This window comes from Doryrhamphus excisus, chromosome 20 (genome assembly GCF_030265055.1).
Source record: "Doryrhamphus excisus isolate RoL2022-K1 chromosome 20, RoL_Dexc_1.0, whole genome shotgun sequence".
Lineage (NCBI taxonomy): Eukaryota > Metazoa > Chordata > Actinopteri > Syngnathiformes > Syngnathidae > Doryrhamphus > Doryrhamphus excisus.
The window spans coordinates 14,358,948-14,381,644 of NC_080485.1; the positions used below are offsets into that span (position 1 = coordinate 14,358,948).

Sequence of the window (22,697 nt, forward strand, 5' to 3'; positions counted from 1 at the left end):
TATATATATATATATATATATATATATATATATATATATATATATATATATATATATATATGTATGTAAGTATGTAAGTATGTATGTGTATATATAAGTATGTGTGTATGTGTATACATGTTTGTATGACATTTATATGACTCGTTTGAAACTTTAAAATAAGTGGACTGAGTTTAGGTTGGTTGAGGAACAAATATTTATTCCAGATATTGCAAGTTGTCATAAAGCAAAAATAAAATCTTTAGTTGGAATGTACAAGAAAAGCCAAGTGAGCTACGAGGACAAACAAAGCGAGTACGAGTACAAAGCGAGTACTGTGTAGTAGTACTACTAGTACAGTGCGGACGTCCGCTGTAGTAACGTTACATAAACAATAACACTGATAGAGAAGTTCTCCATAAATACTGACCAGGATGCTAACTAAGAGAGGCAAGTGAGTACTTTTGTTCAGAGCGTTGGGTTGGTGATCTTCCCCAACAGGAGCATAGCGTTCGATTCCTCCTCCATCACTGAAAAGAAGAACGGTTTGTTCAAGGACACTTTCACTGCAACGCCCGCCTCCTCCTTCTTCTCCTCCTCCTCCTCCTTCTCGTCCAGGGACGCCGCTCCTTCCTCCGACATCTCAAAGGACACCACGTTGACGGCCTGAAGGACACGGAAGACATGTGATCAACATGTGATCTCCTGGAACACGCCTAGAAACGTTACCTTGGTTACCTTGTCGATGTTGAAGGTTTGAGCGTTCGCCAGACGACTGAATTCAGCCTGCGAGCCCAAAAGTCTGGATTCCACTTCGGGATCCATGTTGCCTAAAAGATCACGCACGTCGTTCGCTGAAGACGAGGAGAACTTGGGCACGGACAACTCCAACAACCTGGATGAAGACAAGATCAAGGTCACGTCATCTACACCATCTTTGACGGTCTGTTCTCTAAACCAGCATCCGAGCATCCGGCTGTCGTACATAGAAGATCTTTGTCCTTTTCAAAGACGTACTGTACATCAATAATGTTAGTCAGAGAACTCCTGCCAAATAGAGGATCTTTGACAAGTTTTTCTTTTTTTCCCCTGCACTCAGGCATTAACAAAATACAGCAGAGTGGTCCCTCTGTCCAGAGGATCTTTGACTGAGATTAGGTCATAAAAAAAAGACGCACAACACTCCTGTAAATAGAGGATCTTTGACTAGTGTGTGTATTTTTTTTTTTAAGTATGTTCTGAAAAACAGACACACAGTGCTTCTGTTAATAGACGATCTTTGACTGGAATGTGTGAATATTTTGCAGTAGGTCATATAAAAAAGACGCACAGTTCTCCTGTTAATAGAGGATCTTTGACTATAGCATGTGTATTTTTTTGCTGTAGGTTATTAAAAACGACGTACAGCACTCCTGTTAATAGAGGATCTTTGACTAGAGCATGTGTATTTTTTTGCAGTAGGTCATAAAAAAAAGACGCACAGCGCTCCTGTTAATAGAGGATCTTTGACTAGAGCATGTGTATTTTTTTGCTGTAGGTCATAAAAAAAAGACGCACAGCGCTCCTGTTAATAGAGGATCTTTGACTATAGCGTGTGTATTTTTTTTTTGCTGTAGGTTATTAAAAAATGACGCACAGCACTCCTGTTAATAGAGGATCTTTGACTGGAGCGTGTGTATTTTTTTGCAGTAGGTCCTTAAAAAACAGACACGCAGTGCTCCAGTTAATAGATGATCTTTGACTGGAGTGTGTGAATTTTTTGCAGTAGGTCATAAAAAACAAGACGCACAGCACTCCTGTTAATAGAGGATCTTTGACTAGAGCGTGTGTATTTTTTTTTTTGCAGTAGGTCCTTAAAAAACAGGCACGCAGTGCTCCTGTTAATAGATGATCTTTGACTAGAGCGTGTGTATTTTTTGCAGTAGGTCATAAAAAAAGACACACAATACTCCTGTTAATAGAGGATCTTTGACTAGAGCGTGTGTATTTTTTTGCAGTAGGTCCTTAAAAAACAGACGCACAGTGCTCCTGTTAATAGACGATCTTTGACTAGAGTGTGTATATTTTTTTGTAGTAGGTTATTAAACAGACGCACAGTGCTCCTGTTAATAGAGGATCTTTGACTAGAGCGTGTGCGTTTTTTTGCAGTAGGTCCTTAAAAAACAGACGCACAGCGCTCCTGTTAATAGAAGATCTTTGACTAGAGCGTGTGTTTTTTTTGCAGTAGGTTTGTTTGTTTCTTTCAGCTTTTTTCTGATTCATTAAAAAAACAAAAGACGCACAGCGCTCCTGTTAATAGAGGATCTTTGACTACAGCGTGTGTATTTGTTTTGCCATAGGTTATTAAAAAAAGTTGCACGGTGCTCCTGTTAATAGAGGATCTTTGACCGGTGTATATGTATTTTTTTGCAGTAGGTCCTTAAAAAAACAGACGCACAGCGCTCCTGTTAATAGAGGATCTTTGACTGATGTGGATCTAGAAGTAGTGGACGTAGAGCCAGGCGGCGCCTCACCCCTGGTGGAGGTTGTGGTACCAGGAGGAGATGACGTCGGTGCGTAGCTTAGCTTCTACGTCCTGTAGATTGGTGGCGTCGTGCGGAAGCACCAGCAACATGTAGGAGTGTTTGCTCAGAGACAGTTTGACCACCGTGCAGCGTCTCATCTTGGAAGGACACACACACACACACACAGATGTGTTATTAGACAGGAGCGCCCACTCTGTTACAAGGCACATACCTTATCGTTGTAGTAGTGGTAGAGACCGGTGTGGGTCATCAGGGGCGTCATCACTGTGGTCGTCTCGTCCACCGTAAACTCCTGCAAGGACGTCTTCTGTGGGCGGAAGGCCGTCTTCCAGTTGCCTACAGAGACACGCATTCCTTCAGGTACCGATTTATGGGAAAACCAAACAAAATTCCGGAATGAGGAAAAGACCAGAGACAAACCTCGGAAGTTGAAGGACGTAAGAAAGAGAAGGTTGAAATTGACGTCCACGTCTTTGAAGGCGTCTTTCACTTTCCCGCCGGATGTTTTCTCCACAAATGAGTTGATCGGCTGCTCCGGGTTCTCATCCGTGGAGAATTCCACGCCACGAGCGAAAAACATGTCGGCAAAGTCCCTCCCGCCCTGAATCACATCCTGGGACAGGCGAACATGCGGCCGCGTGAAGAGCCACACTCGGGTCGTGATCTCGTCTTCCAGCCCGTCGTCCACCGGGGAGGTGATGCGGTGGAGCGTCTTCAGGACCTTGCGTCCGTCCACCAGGGAGACGCAGTCTTCTCGGTCGGTGCCGCTGCTCAAGCCCAGGAGATCCTGGAGGGAGGAGGAGATCTGTCAATCAGCTTCTTAGTTTTTTTTTTTTCACTTGAACACAAGTCAAGCTTTTATTCTGCCTGAAATAGAAATATATATTAAAAAAATTATTATAAAATATAATTTCAAAAGTTAACTCAATTTGTTTTTTTGTTCAGGACAAAAAAAGTGAAACACTTTTTACGCAACTTTTTTTTTCTCAATTTTTTTTTCCTCCAACTCCAATTTTTTGTCAGATTTTTTAACTTAATTTTTTTCATAAAAAATGTAACGGTAATCCAACTTTTTGTCCGGGAAAAAAAGTAAACAATTTTTCAGTTTTTTTTCTTTTTCCACCAAAACAATTTCAACTCAAATTTTTACTGAAAAAAAATTAAACTGTAACTCTTTTATTCTGGGGGAAAAAAACTAACTACACATTTTTAATTTTTATTATTTTCAAAAAACAATATAAACTGTGCCTGGAGTTGGGGAATAAAAAACTAAATCAATATATTTTTTTTATTTTTTAAATAAAACAAAAACCTGTAACTGCATTGTTTTTTTCTCAATTTTTTTTTCAAATTTTTTTTCTCCAACTCCTAATTTTTCAGACTTTTTAACTTAATTTTTTTAATAAAAAAATTTACTGTAATGCTACTTTTTGTCCAAGAAAAAAAGTAAAAACATTTTCTGTTTTTGTTCTTTTTCCCCCAAAACATATATATAATATATACAATATTTTTCTGGAAAAAAATAAACTGTAACTCTTTTATTTATTCTTATAAAAAACTAACTACACTTTTTAAATTTTTATTCTTTTCAGAAAAAAAAATTAAACTGTGCCTGGAGTTGGGGAATAAAAAACTAAATCCATTAAAAAAATATTAATTTTTTTAAATAAAACAACAACCTGTGACTGCATTGTTTTGTTTTGGAGGAAAAAATATATTTTGTGTTTACAAATACTTTGAGAATAAAATCGTATATTTATGAGAAAAAAGTTGTAAATTGAGGAGGAAAAAGTGGTAATAGGGAATATAGGGAATATAGAACATAGAGAATATGATTTTCATCGTTTTCAATGGGACATTTTTGGTTGTGATGGTTGTTGTTGTAAGTGTGCTGCATGCTTTGAATGGGAAAAATGGCGCCATCTGGTGGACAAATATCACATCAAAAAAGGAACGCCAGCAGTATAGATGCCGCTTTGCCGTTTTAAAAGTCACCGGAATCTCGCGTCCAAACCTGGAAGGAGCGGGCCGTCTTCTTGGAGGCCCCCAGGTCAAAGGTGACGAGGGAGCCGTAGGTGCCGACGGGCGAGAAGAGCGCGTTGGCTCCCGGCCGCTTGCCGCTGAGGGCCTGGTACATCCTCAAACCCAGCGAGTTCAACAGCTCGGCCAACACCGCCGTCCTCTGCGTCGCGTCCTGTGTGCGGTTGTCGCGCTCGGACGGATCCCGCTCGTACGGCGTCAGGACCGCCATGTCGAGGGGCGCCACAGAAACGGCGTCCAGAGGCTTGGAGGTGTGGTTCTGGAGGGTCTCGCAGCTGACATTGTCGGCGGCGAAGAGATGGAAGGGGTGGATGTAGACGCGGTTGGCTCGGCCTCCTGAGAGGTAGCAGCACAGGAGGAGGAGCAGGAGGAGAACCGGAGGAGAACGATGCATTTTCTGGAGAGGACACAGGAAGTAACACATGAACACATGAACTGGAAGTCCGGATTTCCCCTCCAATCTGGCTGGATCTGGTTTTTGGCCAGGAGGCGACATGTCAGCCGTGGATTGATGGTTCTTTGTGCTCGCTGAAAGAGAGCAGCCGTCGCCCTCGGCAACAAGCCTCGCTTTGACAATGAAGCACATTTCTTGGCGCTTTGGATCTCCTGATGCGACGCGCCAATAATGTTAAGTTCACTTTCTCTCTTCCAGGAGCTGGAACCGGATTTGCTTATTGAGATGATTTACATCTCATGAATGTCAATAAAGGTTCCCGTTGTAGGACTTTGGTTCTAAAATAAAACATAAATTAAATTTAAAAATATTGCACTCATTTATCATTATTAGAAATACGATTTAGAAAAATTAATACATTAAAATAGATATTTTTATGTGCTGTTTTTCAGGGTTAAACATTTTTTTAAAATACTTTTAAGAAGGTTTTAAGAATGGTTCAAATTTAATAAATAAATGGCAATAAAATACATTAAATTATATATAATATTAAATTAAAATGATAATAAAAAAAATTTTAATTAGTTTTTCAGGGTTAAAATAAAAAAAATACTTTTAAGAAGGTAATGGATCAAATTTAATACATAAATGGCAATAAAAATACATTAAATTATATATAATATTATATTAAAATAATAATAAAAATTAATTATTAAAAATTAGTTTTTCAGGGTTAAAATTAAATTATATATAATATTGTATTAAAATAATAATAAAAAACAATTTAAAAAAGATTTAAATTAGTTTTTCAGGGTTAAAAATTAAAAAAATACTTTTAAGAAGGCAATGGATCAAATTTAATAAATAAATGGCAATTAAAATACATTAAATTATGTATCATATTATATTAAAATAATAAAAATAAAAATTATTATATACAAATTATAATTATAATATTATATATATAATTTTAAATTATAAATCATGTAAGAAAAAATGCTGAAAGAATTATATATATAATAATAATTAGATTATACTTTTTTTTTTAAATTTTGGTTGGCTTTGATTTTTGTAGCAATTTTTTTTTTAGTTAGCCTAACTTACCCGACTTAAATATTTATTCATTTTTTCAAAATTTGCCATTTTCCCAAAAGGCCTTGTGACATCTTGATCTTACAAATCTATTATAAAGAAATCAATCGATTCACTTGAGTCCGATTGTGTTGAGCAGATTCCAACAAGTGTCCTTCAGAAGGCTGATGGACAGTTCCTCATCCATGAATCAAATCAAACATTCTGACTGACGGACCTTCTTCATGCGTATTGATAACCGTCCACAAAGAAGAAAATTTGGGTGAACATTTTTTTTTTTTGTGCAAGAAAAAAAAAAGAAGAGGACTTTCGCCTCTGAGATGAGTAAACATCCCAGGACACGGCCTTGGTCTTTGAGCAATGCACACACAAACGTACCAACACCAACACCCGGCGGTCAATCCCCGTGACAACAACATGACATCCCATAATCTCCGTAAATCCCATCAGAAAGTATGGAGAGAAGCGTTTGTTCTTACCGTGTTGCAGGCTGCTGCAGAATGAAGCTCCAGCTGCTCTTCTCCTCGCCTTTAAAGCCTGCGGTGATCCTGCTGGTTACTGATTAACACCTCTGACTCACAGCCTGATCAGGAGGCCAAGAACCGGGACCTCCCAATGTCCCCCCGATGTGTTGACTTTAGGACGCACATCCTGAAAGGGCTGCCGACGAGGGGGGGGGGGGTTTGTCCACAATAGGAATGGGAAGTGCCGGAAGGGTGCTGTTGGACAGATGTTTATTTGGGACGTGGGAATGGTGTTCCCGAACTGGTCTAGAAAACAAACACGCTGACGTTAAGGATGTTTGTTTTCTCTTGCAGCATTATTCTTTGAACGTAAGAAGAACCACACACGGACGTAACTTGAACGCACCTCTTGGACCCCATGCGGGTCACACGGCGCTGTGGGACGGCGTTCCACCGGTCCAGAATACGTTGGAGCGAGACGGCCAGCGTGGTCACGTCGGTCACCAAAGGGTGGAGTTTCATCATTACCACATCTATGAGCAAAAATCGTTTTGATAGCAGATAAATAAAAAAAACAAACACACATTTTATGTGGATAATGCCGATTTCCCAAAGCTTACACAACATCTAAAATGAAAAATATTCTATAACAATTGTTTTTTTATTATAAAATAAAATTTCAAAAGTTAACTTTTTTTTGTTCAGGACAAAAAAAGTGAAACACTTTTTACTCGAACTTACTTTATCCTGCAATTCCACTTTTTTTCTCTTCAACTCCAATTTTTTCAGATTTAAAAAAAAAAAAAAATTCATAAAAAATGTAACTGTAATGCTACTTTTTGTCCGAGAAAAAAAGTAAAAACATTTTCTGTTCTTTTTCCTTTTTCACCCAAATCAATTTCAACTATTTTTTTTTTTCTGAAAAAAAATTAAACTGTAACTCTTATTTATTCTGGGAAAAAAGCTAACTACACTTTAAAAAAAAAATTGTATTCTTTTCAAAAAACAATTTAAACTGTACCTGGAGTTGGGGAATAAAAACTAAAATATTTAAAAATATTTATTTAAAAAAAAACCAACAACCTGTAACTGGCACGGCGGATGAGTGGTTAGTGCGCAGACCAGGGTTCAATTCCACCCTCGGCCATCTCTGTGTGGAGTTTGCATGTTCTCCCCGTGCATGCGTGGGTTTTCTCCGGGTACTCCGGTTTCCTCCCACATTCCAAAAACATGCTAGGTTAATTAGCGACTCCAAATTGTCCATAGGTATGAATGTGAGTGTGAATGGTTGTTTGTCTATATGTGCCCTGTGATTGGCTGGCCACCAGTCCAGGGTGTGGACAGACAGCTGGGATAGGCTCCAGCGACCCTCGTGAGGAAAAAGCGGAAGAAAATGAATGAATGAAAAACCTGTAACTGCATTGTTTAGTTTTGGAGGAAAAGAAATATTTTTTGTTTACAAATAAACAGTAGTAAACAATAAAAACTTTGAGAATAAAATCATACATTTATGAGAAAAAAATTATAAATTGAGGAGGGAAAAAGTGGTAATAGGGAATATAGGGAATATAGAACATATAGAATATGATTTCCATAGTTTTTAATGGGACATTTTTGGTTGTGAGGAAGAAATGTGACGGTTGTTGTTGTAAGTGTGCTGCATGCTTTGAATGGGGAAAAAATGTGTGTGTGTGTGTGTGTGTGTGTGTGTGTAGAATGCCGATTTCCCACAGCTTACACAACATCTAAAATGAAAATAACATCCGTAACAGGATGGTCACCTATTAGGACTAATAAATTGCCCTGCATGGGAAAAGAGCAAATAGGCAGCAAATGTCCCTGATACAGCGTTCCTACGGATGCTTGCTAGTTTTATGGGATAAGTCAAACAAAGTTACGTTGATAATTTACAGCGGCGGGTTCTCCGTGAATTCATAAAAATTAGTGAAAGAGTGAAAGAAAGTGAAAGAAATGCTGTGACGCTTACACAACATTTCATCATCATCAATACATGCGCTAAAGCAGGGGTGGGCAAACTACGGCCCGGGGGCCGCATCCGGCCCGCCAAGTGTTTGAATACGGCCCGCCCAATCTTTCAAAAGTATTTAAGTTAAACTCAACATACAACCTGGCATCATGGCCTGAGCCAGCCTTTTGATGGTTGTATCAATTTCGTTGTTTGACATGGTCTGTTGTTTACAAAGTGCTCCTGAAAAAAGAGACACAAGCACATAATAATAATAAAAATTAAAATAATAATTGTTATATTATTATAACTATTATGATTATTATATTTATTATATTAATGCTAATTATTATATTAATTATATATAATAATATTGTTATATTTGCATATTTTACATAATAATAATATAATAATTATTATTTTTATTTTATTTTAATTATTATAATATTTTATTATTTTTAAAATATTTAAATATAAATATAAAATAATAAATAATAATAGCAGATTGCATGACAATTTTACAGATACAATAATACCAGGTGGACAGTCTGTGTAAAATATATAGTCTGCCCCCCCCGCAAATTTTGTTATATCAATGCGGCCCGCGAGTCAAAAAGTTTGCCCACCCCTGCGCTAAAGTCAAGAACTTAGGCCTCATAAACGTCATAAGACCGCAATCACTACTGGGCTCGACCTTACGTCAGTCATCCATCAGATATCTGAGGGGTACACAAAACTAATATTTGATATTCAAACACCTTCCGCCAATTTTACAGCAGCACAGCAAGTGTGTTTCTCATGCGGCGTCATTAAGGCGTCACGTCTCGGGGAGATTTACGGGGCACTAAAAGGTGGCGCTGGGATTATATCAACGCTCCGCTTCTGCTCGGGAAGCAGCTCGGAAATCGGTGAGCCTTTCGTCGCTATGTGGACGCTCTTGGTTCTTGGCGGCATCGTCGTCGTCGTGTCACGGGGTGCGCTAGGTATCATCCATAAGATTGTTACTCCTGTCTTAACATTCTTTTAAAAAAGCATTGATCGTTGTTTTATTCTTTTTGATCGGTCAGGTGACGATCGGCCTAATGATGCTATGCTGTGGATGACTACAGGTACGCCATGTTTACATACCCGCATCCTGGCCATGGATGGGTACTAATGAGTTGCTGAGGAACTAATGAACTAATGAGTAAAGTAGTTACTGAGGAACTAATGAGTAGAGTAATGACTGAGGAACTAATGAACTAATTAGGAGAGTAGTTACCAAGGAACTAATGAGGAGAGTAATGACTGAGGAACTAATGAGTTGTTACTGAGGAAGTAATGAAGAACTAATGAGTGGGCAACTAATGATGAACTAGTGAAGAACTGAGTAGAGTAGTTACTGAGGAACTGGTGAAGAACTGATGAGTAGTTACTGACGTAATGAGGAACTAATGAGTGGAGTAGTTACTGAGGTACGAAGGCACATTCATTGAGAGTAGTTACTGAGGAACTAATGAGTAGAGTAGTTACTGAGGAAGTGATGAAGAATGAGGAGAGTAATGACTGAGGAACTAATGGCTAGAGTAGTTACTGAGGAACTAATGAGTAGAGTAGTTACTGAGGAAGTAATGAAGAGCTAATGAGAGTAATGACTGAGGAACTAATCAGGAACTCATGAGTAGAGTAGTTACTGAGGAACTGGTGAAGATCTGAAGTAATGAGGAACTAATGAGTGGAGTAGTTACTGAGGAACTAATGAGTAGAGTAGTTACTGAGGAAGTGATGAAGAATGAGGAGAGTAATGACTGAGGAACTAATGGCCAGAGTAGTTACTGAGGAACTAATGAGTAGAGTAGTTACTGAGGAACTAATGAAGAGCTAATGAGAGTAATGACTGAGGAACGAATCAGGAACTCATGAGTAGAGTAGTTACTGAGGAACTGGTGAAGAACTGAAGTAATGAGGAACTAATGAGTGGAGTAGTTACTGAGGAACTAATGAGTAGAGTAGTTACTGAGGAAGTGATGAAGAATGAGGAGAGTAATGACTGAGGAACTAATGGCTAGAGTAGTTACTGAGGAACTAATGAGTAGAGTAGTTACTGAGGAAGTAATGAAGAGCTAATGAGAGTAATGACTGAGGAACTAATCAGGAACTCATGAGTAGAGTAGTTACTGAGGAACTGGTGAAGAACTGAAGTAATGAGGAGCTAATGAGTGGAGTAGTTACTGAGGTACGAAGGCACATTCATTGAGAGTAGTTACTGAGGAACTAATGAGTAGAGTAGTTACTGAGGAACTGGTGAAAAACTAATGAGTAGTTACTGAAGTAAAGAGGAACTAATGAGTAGTTACTGAGGAGCAAGTGAAAACTAATGAGTAGTTACTGAAGTAAAGAGGAACTAATGAGTAGTTACTGAGGAAGTAATGAAGAACTAATGAGGAGAGTAATGACTGAGGAGCTAATGGGTAGAGCAGTTACTGAGGAGCTAATGAGTAGAGTAGTTACTGAGGAGCTAATGAGTAGAGTAGTTACTGAGGTACTTGTAATTTTGTGTACCCCCCCCCCATGCCCCCAGCAATGAATTGAAGTAGACTTGCTGACATCTCTTCATCCCGTGTCGTGCAGCTCCGCCCTCCTGTCGCTACAACTGCGGCCGACACATGGGAAGCTGCTCCTGCTACAGCTCGTGCGAGTACTACGGCAACTGTTGCCATGACTACTACAGTTGAGTGTGACATCCCTAACAACTCCACACGTTACATCGCTTCCTCGCTGGTGTAGCCCATCGTAAAATTTTATCACCTTTTTCCATCAGATTATTGCCAAAGCACAACTCGGCGACCATGGACCACAGGTACGTAGTAGTCCCAAAATCCCATCTATCAGTTCGACACCAAATAGTCACCAATCGGCTGCCATTCCTTCCACCTGTGTCGCCTAGCTCAGCCCTCATGTCGCTACAACTGTGGCGGGCACTTGGGAAGCTGCTCCTGCTCCAGCTCTTGCGAGTACTATCGCAACTGTTGCTACGACTACGCCTGTGAGTATGACATCTTTAGTTTTACTATGAAACATAAAAAGTGAGTATTTTGTATTTTGTTTGCTTTTTCTACAACAGCGCAATGCTCGACCACAATGGACACGCCCACCACCACAGGTAGGAACCAACTCCAGATGGCCTCCAGCCTAAACTGACTACCATGTCGATAAACGTGTTGGCTTTCAGGAGAGCCTTGCGGAGGTTCCATGTTTAGCTCCGGTACCTTCTCCAGTCCCGAGCATCCCGGTTACTACCAAAACAACGTCTACTGTGTGTGGCACCTCAGAGCTTCACACAAACAGAGAGTCTTCCTGGAATTCCCATATCTACAGTATTCCATTTCAGGATTCTTATGACCGATCCATGAAGATTTGGATGTATAGACAAATATTCCTTTCGTCATCTGTGGACAGATTGGAGAACTGCTGCAGCTGCGACTATGTGTCAGTTTACGACGGTCCGTCCGTCAACTCGCAGTTTCTGGGAAAAGTGTGCAGCAACGATTCAAATGTCTTCTACTCCACTTCCAACCACATGACCGTGGTATTCCGGACCGACAGCTCGGGGACCAAAAGAGGATTCCAAGCGGAATTCAGCAGCGTTCTACTGCAAAACTCAGGTAAGAGTTCCGCTCCGCTTTCCCCAATGTCACAGAATATTTTGGCGTTCGTGTTTCCATTTAAAAAACCGCAGCTCAATGTGCCGGCAGCACTCATGCGCCCCAGACCGTGACTCTACCAGCACCGTGCTTGGCAAGACACAATTGGTACTTGGTGTTGGCAGCTTTTTAGACAATAACATCTTCATTTTGTGCCTTTTAAAATACCATTTTTTTTCTGGAATATATCAACTCTATGCTACTAAAATCACATTTTGTCTTATTTTTTTTATTAATGTAAAACTCAAATTTTTCTAATTTTATTTTATAAAAATTACAGCAGTTTTTCCCTCCACTATTGAATTTTAATATTCTTCTGGTACATTTTTCTTGTTATATTATGACCTTATTCCCATATTATATCCTCAACATAATTTCCCCAAAATTTACAAAACTTTGGTTTGTATGTCATATTAATAGAATATATTGTTCATTCATTCATTCATTTTCTACCGCTTATCCTCACGAGGGTTGCTGGAGCCTATCCCAGCTGTCTTCGCCGCGAGAGGCGGGGTACACCCTGGACTGGTGGCCAGCCAATCACAGGGCACATATAGACAAACAACCATTCACACTCACATTCACCTATGGACAATTTGGAGTCGCTAATTAAACTAGCATGTTTTTGGAATGTGGGAGGAAACCGGAGTACCCGAAGAAAACCCACGCATGCACGGGGAGAACATGCTAACTCCACACAGAGATGGCCGAGGGTGGAATTGAACCCGGGTCTCCTAGCTGTGAGGTCTGCACGCTAATCACTCGACCGCTGTGCCGCCCTATTTTGTCTTATTATTTTTTTTATTCTCGTAAAACTCTAAAAAATTTTCATTTTATTTTATAAAAATTACAGCAGTTTTTCCCTCCACTACTAAATTTTAATATTCTTCTGGTACATTTTTTTCTTGTTATATTATGACCTTATTCCCATATTATTTCCTCAACATAATTTCTCCAAAATTTACAAAACTTTGATTTTGTTTGTATGTCATATTAATAGAATATATTGTTTTTATTTCAAATTTCAACTTAATACTGCTCATAATATGACAAAATTTTTGTAAAATCACAACATTTTTTTTGTTAAATTACAATCTAAAGCGGGCTGTCCATGCTCAAAAACCATCAAATCTGACTGAAATGGAAATGTTTTGTCGACCAGAATCCAGACCCTGGACGCATTTGTCTGCAAAAGAGGGATCTACTAAATATTGATATAATTTTTTTGGTTTGGGTGCCCAAATTTATGCACCTGTCTACTTTTGTAAATAATTATTGCACACTTTCTGTAAATCCTATATACTTAATTTGACTTTCATACATCCGTGTGTTCGTCTGCTATATGATATATTTAACTGAAATGGCTGATCCCAACAACCAGTCATTTATCAAGAAAAGTACCAGTACCACTGTACTGTATATAAACCGCTATATATAGACTGACTACTCTTACGTCTTCCCAGGTAAAGTGAACTGTTCTTCGGAGAACATGACCATCATGATTGGGAGAAAATACCTCAACTCGCTGGGCTACGACGGCCACAGTCTCTACCTCAATGACCGGTACTGCCGGCCCGTCGTTTACACTCACGACGTGGTCTTCAGTTTCGGTGTTAACAGCTGCGGTACCAGTCGAAAGGTACAGCAGGTACGCCAACAATATGCTGTGCCCTGTGCTGACACAAAAACACTGGTCTACCTTTCCAGTTTGAGAATGGCCGAGTGGTGTACGGAAACACGGTTCGCGCCTACACGTCCAGTTTCGGCGACATCACTCGCATGGCCAACTTAAAAATCAACGTAGTTTGTAGGATGGATCAAGACTCGGTGGCGCAGTTTATGTACCTGGCCCAGAACAATGACAACACCAGCGTCACAGGGACGGGCCAGTTCAACACTTCGGTGGATTTCTACACATACAGCGACTTCTACTATAAGGTGGAACATCTTCACACCTTCAGAGACAACCCTGACACCGTAAAGGGACTTAAAAGTCTTTACTTTACCTCACTTCTCAACTAGGTCACAGAATCCCCGTACAAGGTCTCTCTCAACCAAGACCTGTACGTCCAGGTGAACCTGGGGGGCCGAGACAGCTCCTTAGTCATTTTCCTGGACACATGTGTGGCCTCGCCATCGGCCTATGATTTCCACACTACAACCTACTACCTGGTCCGTAACGGGTAAGCCAGCAAAAACCCACGGTGTTGCACCAAAGACCACCATTTTTGTCTTTGCTTTATCATACAAAGTTTGTAACTGCAGTTTGGAGGTCAAAACTATTTCATGCTAGCTATGAATACCATATGGACCCGTACTTCGGTACGAGGTACATTATTTATTTAAAAAAAACAAACAAACCCCAAAAAACCTTAAACTGTATTATGGAAGGGCGGCACGGCGGTCGAGTGGTTAGCGCGCAGACCTCACAGCGAGGAGACCAGGGTTCAATTCCACCCTCGGTCATCTCTGTGTGGAGTTTGCATGTTCTCCGGTTTCCTCCCACATTCCAAAAACATGCTAGGTTAATTGGTGACTCCAAATTGTCCATAGGTATGAATGTGAGTGTGAATGGTTGTTTGCCTATATGTGCCCTGTGATTGGATGGCCACCAGTCCGGGGTGTACCCCGCCTCTCGCCCGAAGACAGCTGGGATAGGCTCCAGCACCCCCGCGACCCTCGTGAGGATAAGCGGTAGAAAATGAATGAATGAATGTATTATGGAAAGCAGGAAGTGAACAAATGTAACAGTTACTGATTGTAAAAGTACCAAGATGGAGGGGTAGGATTTAATAAGCTTTGCTTCTTCCTACTCCTTTTGGACATGTGGAACTGTGAACTTATTATGTGATGCATTCAATTGTAATCTGATGCATGTTCAAATGAAATTAAACCATTACCATTTCCATAACTACAAGATGGCAGACGTTACTTAGTAGGGTCGTCTTATATTTGTAGTCTACACACATTTTCCTATTTTGCGTCTTGTAAGATTATGAGTTTATGCTAGCATTCATCCAATTTAATTAGCCTTGTTTTTCGCTCAATACTCCCCTGTGTTCCCGTGCAGGTGTTCTGTAGACAACACTTATCATACCTACATCAGCGGCACCCGCCGCTACGCTCGCTTCTCATTCAAGGCCTTCCAGTTCCTGCGTAGCGCCGAGAAGGTCTACTTCCAGTGCAAAGTCCTGATCTGTCAAAACAATGACTGGAACTCCCGCTGCAGACAGGGCTGTCTCAGACGCAAGGCCAGAGACGTGGGCCCGGAACACGAGAGCCAGACTCTGGTCCTGGGTCCCATCCAGCTCATAGGTCTGTGTAGACGATTGGTGTTCATGCCCGGAGAGTATGTGAAGTAATACTTGTCCTTTCTTGCCCTCAGAGCCTGGCGAAAAGAAAGAGGCTGCAACAGAAGATACAGTTTAACGTCATCATTTTCAGCTCATTTCAATCATAAACATTCGATAATAATTCACACACTCACCTTTTCTCTTCTTTACAATACCTGATTAAAAGCTGCATCAAAGACAACCCCGGTGTTTTCGTCACTACTTACAGTTAGAAAACGCTTTACTTCTTATAAATTAGTGAAATGAATTCAAGACATCGTTTAGCATCCCAAAGGATGTAAGGACTTTGACAAAGACAGAATAAGGCATTCATTCAAGGCAAGTTAACTACACACGTTGCTTAGCAACACACAACAGTACCCGACACATAGGACAACCTTGCTAATGTAGCAGACGTACTGCGACACGATTCTGACACCGAACATTGATCCGACCACTTGGAATAACAATATGCAGTACCTATTCGAGAAGGATAGGTATGACAATAAATACGCTGCAAGGCCGTGGGTAGACTCTTTGTAAAGTGACTTCAAACTACAGCAAAACGTTCAGTGTGTTAAAAACATTCGTAACTGTAAAGTTTGTTAAAGGGGACCTGTTATGCTCGTTTTGGGCCCTTTGTATTGAGCTGTGGACTCCTGTAGAGCAGCTACACACAATAACCCGCACAGAAAGCTGTCTGGAGCTTCCGGAATCTGCACCTATTCCAGCTGTTGTTTGCTTGGATTTAGAAAATGGTCTCAAAATGCACAAACCACAGTATCTGAAACTTTGGCATTGTTTAACACGATAATACAACATTATAACAACATTTATAGGTTAGAAAAGTGGAAAAAAAGCATAATAGGTCCCCTTTAAAATCTACTCACAGACATGTTTAGCCAGGTTTTTTACTCTCAAGGGTCCATAGCAGCATTCACGGAGGAGGATTTTGGCAAAAATAAAGGCCTCCACAGATAACGTAAAACACGTTTCTTTGCTATGGTTTCCAATTTCTTCACTCACAAGATTAAAAATGTCAGGCACTGCAAAGAAATACTGTGTTAGCGAGGCAACATTCTAGATTTAGCTCCACAAGAGATGAGGAGACATTCCTAAAAAAATAAAAATTAAAAAAACAACCCCGCTTCTGGTTGTATTGTGTGAGTTCTACAAAGAAGTATTATGGCCACACTGAAAAGAAGCAAGTTTAGAATACAATACAAATTTTGAAGCTGTGGTGGTAGGCTACATGGAATTTTATTCATTCATTCATTCATTTTCTACCGCTTTTTCCTCACGAGGGTCGCGGGGGGTGCTGGAGCCTATCCCAGCTGTCTTCGGGCGTAAGGCGGGGTACACCCTGGACTGGTGGCCAGCCAATCACAGGGCACATATAGACAAACAACCATTCACACTCACATTCATACCTATGGACAATTTGGAGTCGCTAATTAACCTAGCATGTTTTTGGAATGTGGGAGGAAACCGGAGTACCCGGAGAAAACCCACGAATGCACGGGGAGAACATGCAAACTCCACACAGAGATGCCCGAGGGTGGGATTGAACCCTGGTCTCCTAGCTGTGAGGTCTGCGTGCTAACCCCTAGACCACCGTGCCGCCATGGAATTTTATATTATGAGAAATAATTTTCACCACCAGAACATGAACCGAGAACACTGCAAAATTGTTCATTTAATGGCAAAGTTGCTGTAAGCACTTAAACTGAGAGACCAAAATGTCAAGCCTCCTGTTGTCTCCTACTAGCTTCCACTCGAGAGGCAGCGAGGGCCAGGCAAAATGTGTAAACAAAGATGCCAGAAAGTCAAATGCGATTAAAACGTAAGCGATCACACACACTGACATAGATAAACTTGACTTAATAAACTTGACTGACACATTTTAAGTGCTATTTTTCATTCTCAGAGTAATGAGGAACAAAGTGTGTGCTTTTATCTGGTTTTCTAAATTAAGGTGGTGAAAACATTTTTATGATTTCATTGTTTTTTCCAATTGTGGTCTAATGACTAATCCTATCCTCGCAAAATTATTCCCCCCCACCCCTAGAGTATTCAGAATATTTTTGTTATTTTTATTCTTGTAATATTGTGCTAAATATAAATTTATTGCAGATTCTTTTTCAAGTGGCCTTAAGACTCCTTTGTAGGCTTCTTCACCAACCACCAATGCCAGTGAAAGACAGGCACTGATCATAAACAAGGATCCATCCGTTTAGTGATGTCTTCCAGAAAGGCTACAAGCTACATCAAGGCAATGAAAAAAAAGAGGAATAAATAAAATTTCTGTAAAGTTAGTGGAACAAAAGCCGTTTTGCGAGTCACTTGTGTTGCCCACGAGCAAAGTGGCAGGCAAAGTCGTACTTGCTCTTGCACTTGTAGCCGCAGATGTTGCATTGGAATGGGTTCTCGTAACCGTGGCAACCCATGTGAATGGTGTAGAGGATGTTGTCCGGGAAGTAGATGTCACAGTGCTGGCACTGATGAAGTGCGTGGGGGTTTTGCAGGGGGGCGGACTGGCCGGGGGCAGGGGTGCTAGGTTGGCTGTTGGAGACACCGGGGGTACTGGTGCGACCGCTGTGCTCGCTGCAGGGTCCTCCTCCTGCGGGGCTGCAATTGCTGAGTGGCGGGGCGCGTGGCTCCGGGGTGATCGGGGATGAGGAGGAGGTGTGTGCTGCGCTGGCTGTGACGGCCACGAGGGCGGCGGCAGAAAGGGGCTGCTGGATAAGAAGGGGCTTCTCGTCGACGATGGAGTTTGCTCCCGGAGACGCTGAAGGAAGGCTGCCACACTGGCCCGCCAAAACGGACAGCTGGCTCAGGGGGTTATCCATGATTAGGTCTGGATGATGGTGGTTTGGATTCTTGGAGACACCCTCCTCATCTGCTTGACTCAGATCATCATAAGTCTCCTGCCGCAAGTGAGGCAGCTCATGGGTGCAATCGCCGACATTGTCAACTCTGGGGGTGACCACAGAAGGAGGACAGGAGTTTAGGAGGAGGCGGCGGCCGTAGCTCAGCGAGCTCGCCTTTTTCTGTAGCACACTAAGCATCTTCTTATGCGATAGTGAACGGGCATCCTTCTTCGGGACGAGTTTGTGGCGCCGCCGCCGATGATGTGACAGGTTGCTACGGTCGCTGCAGCGGAAGGAGCACAACTCACACTTGTACGGTTTCTCGCCTGTGTGGGACCTCATGTGGGCTTCGAGGTGGCGCTCGTAGGCTGAGGCGAACGGGCAGATGTGGCAGCGGTGGGGTTTCTCTCCTATTTCAACAAGGAATCCATGTTATCATGCTGATATTTTTGTACTACAGTAAACCTCGGATATATCGGACTCGGATGTATCGGAAATTCGCTCACAACGGACAGATAAAAAAGAACCAATTTTTCTGTAATGCATTTCCAATAAAAATTCATTGCATATATCGGATTTTTTATAACGGATTTCGCCTATTTCGGACAAAATCTCCAGTCCCGTTCCAATGCATTTCCATTAAATTTCCCTCGCATATATCGGATGGCCGCATCGTGGCGCTCCGATTGGCCGAATCGTGACAGGCCGCTATACGACGTCATTTGCAGCGTTTGCAGCGTTGCCTGCGCGTCCAGGTACATTGGAAACATAGTCAAGGAAGTGCCTTTTTATAACAGATAAAATCCGATTTACACATATACCGGATATAAATCCGATATATGCGTAAAACGGACATTTTCCGGTATACGCATATAACGGATTTCGCTTATATCGGACAAAACCAGTGGGAACAATTGAATCCGATATATCCGAGGTTTACTGTATGACTATACTGTTGCTGCAACATAGCTAGTAGTGGCCTAAACCGTGACAAGATCTTACCTGTGTGCATTCGAATGTGCTCAATGAGTCGCGCTGTGCCTCGGGTAGCATAGTTGCAATAGAGACACTTGAGCTTGCCATCAAAGGTTCTCTCAAAACCATCCACCAAGATGCCAGAGTTGTCCTCTAGAGACATGTCCACCGTGGGGTGATCCAGCCCGTTCTGACTGCAGTCTGCAAATGGAAAGAAGTAAAATACAGTGTTTTTGAGTATTGTATATATCACACTGGAATAAACAACATAATCCTGGGCAGAAATATGAATATTACCAGCAGGTAGTTCATCCGCCTCCTTGACTCCGCTAACAGAGCCTGATATCATGTTGACATGCTGGGTCTGCTGGCTCAAATACTCCTGGAAATCCTTCACAAAGTCCAACGTGTCTGGCTTTTCCTCACCCATTGAAAGAAAGGGATGGGTATATCCTACTGCAAATACAGTATACAAAAACGCTGTTGTAAATACAACAAACTTGTATGGTAAGCGGTCACAATTGGCAACTGGAACTGCTATTAAATACCACGTCAAGCACTGAAGTATTTATGTATGTTTATATACTTACATCTTCAAGGTTGAGGAAAATCCTTTTTCGGTGATCTATCTCGACGCAATGACAAAAATCCAATAAGTCTACTAAACATGTCGGGCAATGCTACACGTCCATTCGCAACGTTAGCTTCATAGCTAACGCTGGCTTCGGAATAAAAAACATTTGTCAGCAGAAGCGCCGGTTTGTATTTGACACCGCCATTATTCTCCTCTCTCGTCTTTTTTTGTAAAACAAAAGTCAGAATGTATTTTTATCGCTCCTCTTGTTGAACGTAAACACGAAGAGACGGGTTGCTATATCAAAACAAGACAGTCTGGAGGGGTGAAAGTTCACGGTGTGTGCATCGATGAGAAATACCGAGTATCATACAAGGACGCGCAAAGAAAGGTTCCTATTGCTAATCCGGAAGTGTAATAATTACTTTAAAAACAATGTGAATTGATATTAACTATTCACTCTTTTATTACAATGTATTATAGCATGCTAGTAGCACTTAAATATTTTCTGCTGAAGTTGAAGTATCAGCCAAAGGACAAAAGGTAGACGTGACGTCATTACAGGATTTGTCCTGCTTCTCAAATTATGTTTACTTCATCGCCATTGATTGGCATATCAGACATATATCGTTCACAAAAAATGTTTTCATTCGTAGTTTTATTTACGTATACAATATTACTGTTATCACTATTTAACAAATAAGTTTGTGAACGTGACTTGTGTATTACTAAGCGTTTAGACGCCATTAATCGTCGTCAGAAATTGTAAAACGAAAGTAAATCAACTTTGTGTTACTTCTATTCTTGTTACTCTTAAAACCATTATTTTTCACCAAATCTAAAGTCCTAAAATCGCCAATTAGTGAATTAATAGTTATTTAAGAAGGTAGTTACAGCATAGACTTCTGCATATGGATTAACATGACTTAAATGTGACTCTAAATTGTTTATTTATTAGGATCTACTTCATGTAAATACTGAGAATATGTTAATGAGGGGTGTCCAAAGTGCGGCCCAGGTCCATTTTGGTCCTGCAGCTCAGTTTGTGTTGACCCTTGGCATATTGTAAACATTTTTGTTGAGATAACTTCGCATATATTGATAAACATTGGCAACTTTAATGTACAATGTGCACAACGCTAGCCACCCACCTCGTATTCTTAAATTTTTCTGTATATGGTAAATGTTTGGACACCCCTGATGTAAACAAAATAATATAATACCAATGTAGAATGCTACATATGATCTAGCTAACTGATCTATTTCAACATAAGACACTTTAACATGTAATTACGCGTGTGGCAAAAAAAAAAAAAAGCAGCTTTAACTCATTCATGTTTTATCGCGGTCAATAATTTAGCGCTGAGCGAAGATCATATTGCTCTATTAATGTCAAAGTTGAAGGAGAACCACTAGAGGAGATGATGATAAATGACCGAGTTGAGTGAGATCCACTGTATCCCTTTACTGCATTTACAACAGGAGCAAGCGTGTCGTAGACAGCAGTAATGTAAACCCCCCGCCATTCAAGCTGTCACGGTGTACGTAACATGAGTCTCTTTGTTTGGACTTGATCAGACATCACCTCTATAATATGTTGCATACAACCCCCACGTTTGTTTAGGATGTGTTAGCGGGCGAGGACAAAACATTCAAGTGTGACCTCACTTTAAGTGTAATGTTTTTAAAACGGGTAGGTTTACCTCTATGTGCAGTTACAGCATAATTCCACAAGGTGGTGCGCATGTCTCAATAGTGGATCTAGTACAGGGGTGGGCAAACTTTTTGACTCGCGGGCCGCATTGATATGACAAAATTTACGGGGGGGGGGGGGGGGGGGGGGGGGGGGCAGACTATATATTTTACACGTAACAGTCCACCTGGTATTATTGTATCTGTAAAATTGTCATGCAATCTGCTATTATTATTTATTATTTTATATTATTTATATTTTAAATATTTTAAAAATATTATAATAATTACAATAAATTCAAACAATAATTATTATATTATTATGTAAAATATGCAAATATAACAATAATATTATATATAATTAATATAATAATTAGCATTAATATAATAATTATAATAATCATAATAGTTCTAATAATAATTATAATAATCTAATAATAATTATTATTATTATTATTATTATTATTATGTGCTTGTGTCCCTTTTTTCAGGAGCACTTTGTAAACAACAGACCATGTCAAAAAACGAAATTGATAAAACCATCAAAAGGTTGGCTCAGGCCATGATGCCAGGTTGTATGTTGAGTTTAAATGAAATACTTTGGAAAGATTGGGCGGGCCGTATTCAAACACTTGGCGGGCTGGATGTGGCCCCCGGGCCGTAGTTTGCCCACCCCTGATCTAGTATTAAAACCCCACAGGCCATATATTGTATTGTATAAGACCTGACCCCACAAAAAGCTTGATCAAAAATGATCAATAATCAAACACCACAAATCATTATTATGTATATTCACGTGTGCACAGTTAGCTAGTGACAGCTGCCCCCCCCCCCCCCGCATAGGACATTTACTATAACAGAAGACATCTGAGCAGCACCCAATTACACCACCTTCTAACAGCCTGTCCACACTTATTTTATTTTATTGCACTTTAATTATGCACAGGTTTCTACTGGGCTCGGATCCCGTTGAATAATTTACACGCGGACAAAATGATTTGTTCGCACCGAGAAACAGAGCAGGCACTTCTCTTTGTTGTAATTTGACTCAATGTACAGTGTGCACCGTATACAGGTATGCAGTACTGTATTTGTGCTTTAAAATATCAGG

At 40.5% G+C, this 22,697-nt stretch overlaps 2 protein-coding genes across 3 annotated transcripts; both read right to left on the reverse strand.

The window, feature by feature from the left end:
• Positions 1 to 178: 178 nt before the first annotated feature.
• On the reverse strand, positions 179 to 6,651 carry agt (angiotensinogen). The gene is made up of 7 exons (XM_058058945.1): positions 6,510 to 6,651; positions 4,519 to 4,941; positions 2,925 to 3,291; positions 2,716 to 2,840; positions 2,493 to 2,641; positions 718 to 874; positions 179 to 645 (listed from the first exon to the last, which is right to left on the reverse strand). The coding sequence occupies exons 2-7, from the start codon at positions 4,936 to 4,938 to the stop codon at positions 448 to 450; spliced, it is 1,416 nt and encodes a 471-aa protein (XP_057914928.1). The 5' UTR covers positions 4,939 to 4,941; positions 6,510 to 6,651; the 3' UTR covers positions 179 to 447.
• Positions 6,652 to 6,660: 9 nt separating this feature from the next.
• On the reverse strand, positions 6,661 to 20,241 carry ikzf5 (IKAROS family zinc finger 5). Of its 2 annotated transcripts, XR_009120411.1 has the most exons (6): positions 19,911 to 20,241; positions 19,618 to 19,776; positions 19,348 to 19,521; positions 15,241 to 18,755; positions 6,901 to 7,027; positions 6,661 to 6,800 (listed from the first exon to the last, which is right to left on the reverse strand). XR_009120411.1 is itself a non-coding variant. In XM_058058947.1 (4 exons), exons 2-4 carry the CDS (start codon positions 19,748 to 19,750, stop codon positions 17,815 to 17,817), a joined length of 1,248 nt encoding a protein of 415 aa, XP_057914930.1. In that variant the 5' UTR covers positions 19,751 to 19,776; positions 19,911 to 20,241; the 3' UTR covers positions 14,776 to 17,814. The 2 variants fall into 2 exon arrangements, 1 of the variants encoding a protein (XP_057914930.1); XM_058058947.1 differs by lacking the exons at positions 6,661 to 6,800; positions 6,901 to 7,027 and having other exon boundaries at positions 14,776 to 18,755.
• Between the last annotated feature and the right edge of the window lie 2,456 nt (positions 20,242 to 22,697).